General features: G+C 43.5%; 1 protein-coding gene across 1 annotated transcript; it reads left to right on the forward strand.

Annotated features, from left to right (window-relative positions):
• Positions 1-1,396: 1,396 nt before the first annotated feature.
• On the forward strand, positions 1,397-1,904 carry LOC136543897 (uncharacterized). Its single transcript, XM_066536222.1, has 2 exons — positions 1,397-1,803; positions 1,856-1,904. Exons 1-2 carry the CDS (start codon positions 1,397-1,399, stop codon positions 1,902-1,904), a joined length of 456 nt encoding a protein of 151 aa, XP_066392319.1.
• Positions 1,905-12,736: the final 10,832 nt, after the last annotated feature.

A 12,736-nucleotide genomic window follows, 5' to 3' on the forward strand; every position in this document is an offset into this window, starting at 1 on the left:
ATGGTAAAGATGCTCCATTTCTTGGTCTACATCGTAGGTTTGACTCCTAGGTATCAGACCTTTTTTTTGAGAAATTAAACCCCGACGACACACATGGTACAAGTGACACGCAAACCATTGGGTCCCATAGGTACACGTAACACATAAGCCATCGGGTGCCATAGGTGGGATGCAGAAGGACCGAGCGGAGACTTTTATGATGAATTGCAAGCGTTAAGTGACACGCAAGCCGTCAGATCCCACAGGTCGGATGGAGATGGGCCGTCGGGTCCCATAGGTCGGATGGAGATGGGAATGGTCCCACAGGTACCCATGACATGTAAACTGACACGCAAGTTGTCAGGTTCCACATGTCAAATGGATATGGAGAATGGTCCCACAGGTACATGTGACACACAAGCCATCGGGTCCCATAGGTTGGATGCTAAAGGGTCCCGTAGGTACACGTCGGATGGAGAAAGGACTGAGCAAAGACTTTTATGACGAATTGCTAGCATCACGGATAAGTAACTATAGGTCCCACTAGTACATGTCAAATGAAGAAGGGTCCCATAGGTACATGTCCAAGGAGAAAGGATTGAGAGGAGACTTTTATGATGAATTGCAAGCGTCACAGATGAGTAGCTGTAGGTCCCACATGTACATGTCGGATGGAGAAAGTACCATGTGGAGATCAATGATAAAGCGCCATTTGTTACTGATCAAATATTATTCGAAAAAGATGTGTAATTATTTTAATGATGAAGCCCTGGTCGTCATAGTATTAAAGGAGATCATCACAGATGAGTCATGTGAGTGATCTGCGATGAAACCCTGTGCTCTTCTATGATTTTTTGTGATGATGCCTAATTTTGTCATAGATAGTGAGGGGTGAAGGATCATTGATGAGATCCTAACATATAGGTATGTTAAGGCTCAGGTCTAGTGGTTCCTGAACATAGAAGACCCCCCTGGCCAACCCCCTCAGACCCGTGGGTGCGCTGCACGCCCGAAGCACTTCGAGAAGGCACTCGAGTCCCCCTGCTCGTTCCATAGGGGGTAGGCAAATCATCTTCTCAGGGACTACACAACCATGAAGGGCTACATCCATAGCACCCTTGTCCAATAGGTCAAGGCCCAAAAGCCTACCCCAAAGGCCGGTGACCCAGTGGACGGTGCCCAAGAGGAAGACAACGAGTTCCCCGAGGCCGAGCGCTGCCTCATGATCTTTAGGGGCTCTTAGGCGTATGAATCCCGCCAGTAGTGCCGCATCATTGAGCAGGAGATGAACGCCGTCCACACCCTCACCACCTCGATGTGGCTCCTGTGGTCCCAGACAGCCATCACCTTCGACCAAGAAGACCATCCAAATCGTGTCCCCTATCCGAGGCGCTAGCTGCTCATCGTCAACCCGATCATGGGCACCACGTGCCTCACTAAGGTGCTGATGGACGGGGATAGTGGCCTCAACATACTCTACGCCAGCACCCTCGACAAGATGAGCATCCCTCGGAGCAGCCTGTGCCCCAGCACGGCGCTGTTCTATGGGATTGTGCCAGCGAAGGAAGCCATGCCCCTTGGGCACATCCAGCTCAATGTCACCTTTGGCCAGCCAGACAACTTCTACAAGGAGCCCCTCACCTTTGAGGTCATCAACTTCCTCGGTGTCTACCATGGCCTCCTCAATCGACCGTGCTTCGCTAAGTTCATGGCCATCCCCAACTACACCTACCTCAAGCTCAAGATGCCTAGCCCGAAGGGGGTCATCACCGTCGAGGGCAGCTTCGAGCAAGCCTACTACTGCGAGCAAGACTACGTCCCCAAGTGGCTATGCTCATTGCCCCATACGCTCCTGATGGCCCTATCCACAATGTAGGAAGGGCGTCATGGAGGAAGCAGCCAAGACGATGATGGTGCTCGACTGACTGACCATTAACAAGGCAGTCAAGACCTCTGGTGGCAACAGTGGCTTAGCTACCCCTCCATCTAGGCACTCGGCCCCCCTAGAAGGGGCTGACCCGACTGAGGTGAGTTCTAACCTTTCCCCATGAGGGAAGGCCATCGCCGAGCCATCTACCTAGAAGTGACGCCTCCCGGGCCACGGCCCACCTGTCAACCTCCTTTGTTGGGCTACCTCTCCAGCAACAAAAACCATGATAAGTTCTGTCCTCCCAACCCTCGTACTTTGCTTATCTCTATTTGCTCTATTTGCTATCTTCCTTTACCCGAGCCATCCCGATGATGGCTCGGCCGCACCAGAAATTCGACTGAGCTAACCACTTACTGACCTTTTCTGAAGGGGGACTACTATGGAAGGCCCCCGAGCGAGGCAAGGATGGGGTGGATGAAGCAGGTGGAGTAGGCAAAAGATCAGCAAGGTGCTAACGGAGTGGCCCCGGCCATCGCGTTACCAGCTATGTCCTCTTTCCCCACTCTTGTGTCCATTCCATTTTTTGTTTGCAGTTATTTGCCTATCGCCCGATCCTTCATCAGATCATTCCACCCCACCGCATGTTGGGCCGAGGCCCCCCTAGAAGGGGCATCATCGAGGGTTCAAGGCCAGGCCACCCGAAGCAACTAAAAGTGCCGGGGATATTTGGGAGGCGAGGCCATGCGGCTATAGCCGGGGCACCCAAACAAGCCCCGACTGTTGTGATGAATGATGTCCGAGTATCGGCCTCGAGCCGCTCGTGGTGACCCAATGAGGGATGCAGCAAGCCCTCGAGCACCCATAGATGGGCTCGGGAACTATATGAGTGGCTCAATCGAGAAGCCAAGGATCTCCCCTCTGGGGGACATGACCGGGGCACAGAACGACCGTATACCTGAGAGTCTCATGGACTTACCCCCTAGCAGCATGGGCACGACGATCTTGGCCATCATCATTATAGCCTAGCCCAACGAGGCATCAAGTCTCTAAGCATGACTCAAGAGCAAAATGAGATTACACACAAAAGTAATTTCATTTCATTGATTGGGAACGACCCAATTACAATATACGATGGCAAAAACCACTACCGACCCACTGCTGTGGTAGCAATGGCCATGGTCACCCGACCGAGCTTCTGTGGCATGTATACAGGCACATGTAGGTAGGGCCGACCCTGCCTCATCAAAGTTTGGGAGCCGACCCCCGCTTAGGACCATCGGCGCCCGACTGAGTACATCGGCGTGAAGGCCTTTCGGGTCCTAGGACAGCTGGCCCTTTCATCAATAAAACAGAAAGGCCCCGATAGCTTGAGGTGCTAGGATCCTTCCCCTTTTTGGAGGAAGGGCAGCGGTGTGGGGACTCGATGAGTCTTGGCGTCAGGGGAGCATCGGCACTGGCAACTCAGGGCAAGACCATGAACGCTTGGGCCGCCATGGCAAGGGAGGCCCTGGTCTCCTACCTAGCACCATGGTTCTATAGCTGCCTGTATGCCATGTCGTCGGCTCCCCATCGCTGGAGTCCTTCCACCCTCAAAGAAGAAGTCGCCCGGAGGACAACACCAAGCTCACTCGAAGGGAAGCGTCGCACTTCATTACCACCGCCATCACCACCGAAGAAGGTGGATCTGAGGAAGAAGAAGAGAAGGGGCTAGAGGATGGGGTTGAAGATGCCACATCCCTTGGGGGCCTCCCTTTATAGTCAAAGGCGGTGCGCTATGAGCGGCTCCGAGCCCTCTGATCAGCCATCAACAGCTACAAAGGACCCTAGGGAACTACATAGGCATCCCTTCAATCCCCAAAGCACGCCTTCGGGAGGTTGTGATGATGGCCACACAGTAAAGGCAGAGTCAGGGAACCGCTGGCAATGAGTCAAGTCCCCACTCCAATTTTGTTTACACCAAAATTTGGGAAGAAGAACGCGAGAACTCAAAACTTCCAAGATTGAGTCATCAAGAAATCGATTGCATAAGGATTGATATTAGCTGATTCAGATGCGGCACTAGGATCGGTTCTCTTCGGATGACATCAGTGGATAACATCAATGAGCTACAATTGGCATCGAGAAAAATGTTGGACTCTACAAAAAGGGAAAGATTAATGTGCAAGTTATCTTAAGTTAGGAATGTTTTCTCTTATACCAAAGATTGTAATAAGTCGTACTTGAGTAGGATTCATGCTTAGGTTCTGGGTATAAATATTGGACCCCAGCTATTGTAAAAGATCATCCAATCAATCAATACCAATTACTTTTTTGGCATCACGCCAACCCTTAGGAGTAGGAGTAGTGTAGATCTCGGCGAGTTCTTCAACAAGCAAGGCTACATCAGTCCGGCCAACCTCCGGCTTGTCTATAGTACCATCATGGCATATACTTCTATTTGTAAGGCTGCATCGGTTAAGTTTGACCTCTACTGCGAGCTCTAGCATAAGCTAGTTATCGATTCCTATCTAGTTCAGGCGATTTACAAACATGGGACTCGAAACATCGGTCATTTGCAGATTTGACATTGGACCCACATTCATAGACATAGATGGACCCACTTGTCATCCACCCGAGTGTCATCATAATCAAGGAGTCAATCTTTTGAGTGTCATTTTTGCAATTTTTTTCATCTAGTTCAAGTATGGCTGCATCGGTTAAGTTCGACCTCCACTGCTGGAATTAGATTAAGGTCAAGTTATCGGCTATACCTTAGGGTGGCATCCTTCTGGTAGATTCATTAAGTTACCGATCTTGCTAATGTTCTTATTGTCATTAGTTTTTAGCAATATCAACCTGCTCGATCAAGATCGGCCTCACATCCTTTTAATCCATCGTTTATTATGTTGCATTGCGATGGTCTTACTTTAAACGATGGATTATGTTTCATTGGTCATTCTGCTTTGATCTTGGTCATGCATAGTACGCGGTCAAGGCATGTCTGATCTTGAGAAGGTTTACTAGCTAGTTGAATCTGGTCCATATCTCGCTATTATGGATGTATCGATATGGTCCACCCCCACTGTCGGTACTTTAGATCAAAGGATTCTAGCTGGTAGATTTGCTTGCGAACAGGCAAGACCCTGGCTGTTGCTATGCCCGCATCGGCGAAATAGCCGATCGCCTGTGCTTTAATGCCTGCAGTGTGTCTCCAAGATTCTGTTAAATGTGAATAGACCTGTTTACTTTAAAGGGTTGATTTGTTGTCTTTATCATGGCTGCCATCGATCTGGTCGAACTCCACTGTTAAAGATAACATGTTAGGTCTGATGAGTTCATAGATCCGTCCATGTTAAATAGTCGATTGTTCACATGTTGTAGTCCCTTTTCTACCTGAATCAGCTATTTCAGCCGATTCGCTTGTGCTTTCACACATATAGCATGTTTTTAGAAAACCCGTCAATGTATAGACGGTTTTATGGATTCTTTGGTTTTAGTTTATTATTATCATCATAGCTACCATCGATCCGATCAAACCTCACTATTGATAATAACATATTAGATTCAGAGCGTTTGTAGATCCATTTGTACTAGACAGTCGATTTGTTCGCATGTTATATCCTTTCTTGTTAGATTCAATGGCTCAATGCTTTACACTAGTAATATCCACCTAGCTGATTATTTTACTTACATCTACGTGCATTGTACATGTTATCATAAAATCAATCGCAACCCACGAGCTTTATAGTCCTTAATAGCCGATTTCTTCACGTATCGGTTGTTTAGTCAATTTTTCCCGTCTGGCTGCTCCCGAAGCGGCACACTTGGAACTGTCTGGGCAAGACCAGCATGTTCCACCTTAAAATTACTGATAAACTTTCTCTCCATGTCAATTGTAGGTCAAATTTATTGGCACGCCTTCGGGAATTCATAGGGTCAACTGGTCCTACGTTGAAGCCAGGCGGATCTCCAGCCTTGCCCATCAAGCAGATCCTTCCGGCTTGCTATGTACCAGGCGCCTTGACACGTTTTTGTGCCGACACATGTTCTAGCACGCTCGGTGGGACACCACAATCGTCATGCAACTCACAACAACAGTGACATCCTTATGGTGCCTTATGAAGACCTACCTGATGAGGATAAAGATGTCATCAGTAAAGCTATAGAAGAATTTCAGAACAAGTGTTTATTGTCCTACACCAAGACGCATGACAATAAAGTTGTTCAAAAATATCCACTACAAAGAGTTTTGTTGCATGGGCAGTCAGATACAGATGAAGCCGAGGATAGGCATTTCTTCGTGGACGCTGTAAACAAATATGTTCATGATGCCATATTGAACCATAATATAGTTTTGTTGAACACATTTCACAACACCATGAAAGAGGTGTTTCATGGATATCTAATTGATTAGGTTGGACTAGTTTACTACAATATTCCACATCCATCGACTCAGGGGACTAATCAAGCTAGTACTAGTCATCAAGAAGTAGTATCAGCTGGTAATGATGATGTCTAGGCAGTTCAGAGCTCATCTGAGCAAGTTCAGGGTGCTACTACTAATCAGATACAGCATAATCCTGGATCATTAGTGCAGCATGTGCAACAGCCAACGGGGCAAGTTTAGAATCAAATTGTTATTTTTGGCACAGCAGGCCAGATACCATTGTCGACTCAAAAAATAGCGCCATTAGTTCAAAGGATTCGTAGAGATATAGATCCTAACATTTATAACTAGAAACTCCAAGCAGCAAACCAGCAAAGGACCCAATAGATAGAGATTCCACAGGGATATCATTATGGCACAGATTATAATACCCTTCATATGATTCAAAATTTGGGGTATCAAGGTACCTAAAATTTCAATCCACAGATAGGTCAGCAGTTGCAAAGAAATCCAGATTCTAATGCTGATGAATTGTTGCTCAGTGTGACCAAGATGATGAAGAATCAGTTTGGTTTGAAGCCAAAAGGGTAGACCTTTTCGTACAAACGTTCATATCTAGAGTGGTATGATTTGGTTGTTCTTCCTACAAATTATAGGCTCCTAGAGTTTGCTAAGTTCACTGGCTAAGATAGCACAAGCATAATAGAATATGTCAGTCGATATCTTACACAGTTGGGCAAAGCATCCATTGAAGAAGCTCATCGAGTTCGTTTCTTCTCCTTGTCCCTGTCAAGACCAGCCTTTACTTGGTTTTCGTCATTGCCAGTTAATTCTATTGCCAATTGGGCTGACCTAGAGAAGAAGTTTCATACATATTTCTATACTGGTATAGGAGAAAAGAAAATTACCGATTTGATGACCATAAGGCAGAGAACTAATGAATCGAGCACCGAGTTTCTTCAGAGGTTCCGAGAGACTAGAAATTTGTGCTTCTTATTGAACTTGACTGATGATTAGCTTGCTGCTTTGGCCATTCAAGGAATGTTGCCAACATGGAGAGAGAAACTGCTTGGGCAAGAGTTTGACAATTTAGGTCAGTTGGCTAAACGAGTGGTAGCACTCAGTATCCAATTCCAGAATATGCGCAGAGATACCCGATTCTAGAAAAATGCCGCAATTGCCGAAGCCTATAACCCATATTCAGTTGATGATGGCTATGAGGACGATAAGGAAGAAGAGATTGCTATGGCTAAATGGAATTGGGGTAAGAAGACAATAATGGTGCCAAACCCTTGGGGAAAAAGAGTTGAAGAGAGTTATGATTTTGACATCACAAAATCAGACAAGCTCTTTGATTTCTTGCTTGAGAAGGGACAGATCAAGTTGCCCACTAATCATGTTATATTGCCCCCTGATCAATTGAAGAATAAGAAGTTCTGCAAGTTTCATAACGCCACTTCTCATTCTACTAATGAGTGTAGAATCTTCCGGCAACAAATACAGAGGGCTATTCAGTAAGGGAAGCTTAAATTTGATACACCTTAGAAGATGAAAGTTGATGATAATCCTTTCCTGAGAGATCAAAACATGGTTGATGCGAAGTTGCTCAAAGGAAAGACTAAGGTCCTGACATCAACCAGAGCAAAAGAAACTAGAACAGTCGATCCCAAGATGCAAATATCGGCTGATGAATATAGATAGATTAGAAGGCGTCATGACCAATAGAAGAGCCGATACGAGAAGGGAGAGATGTCAAGGGATGGGGCAATAAGGCCGCATGTCACATCTCGAATTTTCTTGAATAAATGATAGTGACAAAAGGAAAAGGATTATCAGTGTTAGTTAGAAGAGAAAGAATACTAGCGTCAATAGGAGAAAGAGAGGTATGAAAGAAAGCAAGCTAAATCACATTGGAATTGTCCTTTCTTCAGACACTATTGGAATGAAGGTTTGAAATTTCCTACTAGAAATAATTGCCTAGAGTGTAGTGAGCAATATTGGGAGTTTAGGCAATCTCAAGCCAACTGTCGGTCTATCCATGTTCGAGATGAGTATCATCATAATAATATGGATCGGCACTTAAAAAATAGAAGTGTTCATGATTAGCTTGGGAAGCGAGCTGTTGATCAGAACTAGGCTGATTATGAAGAAGAAGAAAATAAAGAAGAATATGTTTGGTAGGAAGGACAATGTGCCTAGGAGGATTGATAAGAAGCCAGAAAAGAAGGGTATAATGCCTAAGGAATAGAGAGCTAGAACAGGTTTAGGCCTCTGGTAGGCCTTAAGTGTGGCATGCTAAACAAACAGCCGGTAGGGGTCAACCATCAGCTAATATTCAAATGGCTTTTCTATTGCCATCAGAATTTAGAGCTCCAACAGATCAAGAAGTCTATTCAGATTTTGACGAATCGGAATATGAGGAGATAGTTGCCAAGTTGACAGCAATACATCAAGCTATATTCGATAAACCAGTCAAGCATCGACACTTAAAGGCTTTATATGTGAAAGGTTTTGTTGATGAGAAGCCGATGAGCAAAATGTTGGTGGATGGAGGTGCTTCTGTTAATCTTATGCCTTACTCTACCTTTCATAAGCTTGGCAAGGGACTAGGAGATTTGATTGAGACCGACATGATGATGAAGGATTCTGGGGGTAATGCATCTAAGACCAGGGGGCAATGAACGTCGAATTGACAATCGGAAGTAAAACTTTGCTCATCATATTCTTCATCATTGATGGAAAAGGGTCATATAGTTTACTCCTTGGTCGTGATTGGATTCATGCAAGTTGTGTACCATCGACTATGCATCAATGATTGATTCAGTGGCATGGAGACGATGTTGAACTGGTTCATGCTGATGATTCTGTAAGTATCGCAACAGCTGATCCAATGTATTGGGAGCTAGAAGACTTTGAGTGTTTCTCTAGCAAGCTATGGGAAGGAGGCTTCATTAAAGTCAATGATGAAAGCCAACAACCGATCGAAGCAGTCGGCTTTGAGAATTTGTTTTAATGGATAATCCAATAGATGGTATAGATGGTAAATTAGGACATGGCTTTACATCGACCGATGAATTAGAAGAGATATATATTGGTTCTAGAGATAGACCTAGGCCAACATATGTAAGTACTAAGTTGGATCCTGAGTATAAGCAAGAGTTGTGGATTTATTAAAGGAATTTAAAGATTGTTTTTCTTGGGAATATTATGAGATGCCTGGTCTAGACCAATCGATTGTTGAACATCGGTTGCCAATCAAACCTGGATATCGGCCGTTTAAATAAGATCCGAGGAGATTCAACCCAAACGTTCTTGATGATATAAAAAAGGAGACTGAGAGATTACTAGAAGCGAAATTTATCCGACCATGCTGATATGCAGAGTGGATATCGAATGTTGTTCCTGTGTATAAGAAGAATGGGAAATTAAGGGTTTGCATCGATTTCAAAGATCTGAACAAAGCTACACCCATGGATGGTTATCCGATGCCGATAGCCGATATGTTGGTAGATGCAGTAGCCAGGCACAAGGTTATTAGTTTCTTAGACGACAATGCAGGATATAATCAAATTTTTATGGCTGAGAAAGACATAGCAAAACAACTTTTAGATGCTCTGGCACCATTAGTTTATTTGAATGGGTTGTGATGACCTTTGATTTGAAAAATGCTAGTGCAACTTATCAGAGGGCAATGGATTATATTTTTCATAAGTTGATCGGCAGGAATGTTGAAATCTACATTGACGATGTGATGGTAAAATCTAAGGGGTACAAGGAACATCTAGCTGATTTGAGGGAGACTTTGGAGTGCACAAGAAAACATGGTCTAAAGATGAATCCCAATAAGTGTGCCTTTGGAGTATCAGCTAGACAATTTCTAGGTTTCATGGTCCATGAGAGAGGAATCAAAATTGGTCAACAAAGTGTGAAAGCAATTAATGAGGCAGTGCCCCCGACTACTAAAACAGAGTTACAATATTTGCTTGGTAAGATTAATTTTATCAGGAGGTTTATTTCAAATTTGTCAGAAAGGGTTCTGCCATTTTCTCCCTTGTTGAAGTTGAAAAATGATCAATAATTTAAGTGGGGTGATGTACAACAAAAGGTGTTTGAGGAGATAAAAGAATACATGAAATGTCCACCCATGCTGGTCCCTCCTCAGCAAGGAAAGCCTTTTAAGTTGCACGTATCAGCCGATGACCAAACGATTGGATTAGCCTTGATGCAAGAGTTTGAAGGAAAAGAACGAGTTGTTTTCTATCTAAGTAGAAGGCTTTTGGATTCAGAAACAAGATATTGTCCCATCGAAAAGTTATGCTTGTGCTTATATTTCTCTTGCACTAAGTTGCGACATTACTTGTTATCAGCTGACTGTACAGTTGTTTCCAAGGCTAATGTGACACTGGAGCTAAAGACTCAAGTACCTCCATGATGGTTTTTGTCTTCTAGTGGCATGGCAGAGTGTTATTCCTAGCAATATGCCAGCCGCCTTAATAGTCAAGGGAGGAATCTTCATTGGTTTTTGTGTGAAAGCTTCATCTCTAATGACCTTGGGATGTCATTTTGCGATCATGGTTGTTCACAACCTCACAAGACACCATCAACAAACCTCCATTGATATGGCATTTGTTGACACTAGGATGCATGCCATCACATAGTGGCATCTCATCATCCTGGTCCTTGCTACTAACATGCGAGATGGTGTCTTCGAGGATAATGAAAGCAGGCATCAGTTTGGCTAGGTGAGTTGCATCTTGCTCATCATTATCATCCTTGCTTGGATCTTGGGGAGCTCAATGCTCGGCTATCTTTAACAGTTCTTGTGGCATGTCTACTTTCTATGAGTGAGTGCTTTTATTGTATATCTTGTTTTATGGCACTCATCTTCTTCCTCTTTGTTCCATAGCTACCGTGGTGTTGGGTTTGCATATTCATGCCAAATCATGAAAAAGCATGGCTTATATTCATTCATCCCTACAAATTGTTAGTGGACACATACCTGAGGGGATATAACAAATTTGAACCATGGGTCATTGTCCATAAATTATGTGAATTACATCTATGCTAATGAAAAGATGGTTTTAGGATTACTTTAACATAGATTTTGTTTATCATGTTTATATAAGCATGGCACAAGGCAAAGGTAACTTGCAGCAAAAGACAAAGTGAATGAACTTTGATACTTACAGTTCTTCCATCCATGATAAATGAGATGTGTCTTCTTTGTGCAAAGTTATTGGAGTTCATAATGTGTCTTGCTTCAACTTCAGTTTGAATTCATCTCATGACTTACCCAAATTGAATTGAGAGTTTTCTGCATGGGTTAGTATATAGATACAACCAAATTCTATACAAGCATGCTTTGATCCAATAATCATGTTCAATTAATACTCCAAATAAAAACATACTAGTGTAGAAAAGGTAGTACTACAAAGATTTACTCAAATGGAGATGAAAGAGCATGATTGTTATTTAGCAAATTGAGCATGGCTTAAAGGTAGAGACAACCAAGATAAATTAGCAACATGGCAATAGATGTTTTTTAGAGAAGTCTATCCCCTAGCTTGATTTTTTGTAAAATCAAGTTTGGATGATAGAACTCTCATGTGTGATTCAATGTTGCATGATGATTGGTTGGGCATACCTTCTGTTTTCATCCTTCATTCTTTTTGCTTCAAACCTAAAATGGTTAGTGACAAAAATACCCGAAGGAATATTTTGACAATTATATTTCTATGCTTATCTCACAAAGGCTTTATAACAAATGGTAAAAACTCAGGTTATCTCCTAAAAGTGCTTGTTTTAGGATAAAAGCTCGTCCTTGGGAAACCTTCGAATGCACCTCATGTTGGTGAAGTGGGTTCCCCTCCAACACCAATCTTTGTGTACCTATCTTAAGATTCATATTAACACACAACGAGATCTGCAATATTTATGGTAAACAAATGCATCTACAACCACCCTTTCAAAATTTTTATGAACATGAAGTATGAGGGGGTTGAAGATCTCATGTGTGGTAGTAGATAGATCAATTAATTCAGGATATTTCTCATGTGAGCACAGATTTGATGAGGTGTTTGTGAAGTAGCTTCCATGCTCATTGATGTCATCTTACTTTTCAATCTCCAAGGTTGATTCTTCATGAATGTCCATAGGCAAAAGCATTGTCTCCATCATTCCATGCCTATGACATTCATTGGACATTTTATTGTCCAAGATTTTCCTTGGATTGGTGACTCTTGGGTTGATCATGTCTAAGGCCTCTTCCAAACTTGGATGAGTAATGTTTATTAAGAAGATTGACTTAAGCTCACCGTTTGGATCTGAACTAGGTTTAGATTCTACCCTTAAAGTTTCAGCCACGTCCAACCATTCTTTGATTGCAACGACATATGAGTCCTTAATATCCTCTAGCCGTTGTTAGTGCTCTTCTTGGTCATTCTTGTTGTCTTCATGACTCCTATTCTTTGGGTGTCTTAGTGGATTTTGAGGATCATCATGAGACTTAGGAAAAAGAGCAT

Source organism: Miscanthus floridulus, chromosome 3 (genome assembly GCF_019320115.1).
Source record: "Miscanthus floridulus cultivar M001 chromosome 3, ASM1932011v1, whole genome shotgun sequence".
Taxonomy (NCBI): Eukaryota; Viridiplantae; Streptophyta; class Magnoliopsida; order Poales; family Poaceae; genus Miscanthus; species Miscanthus floridulus.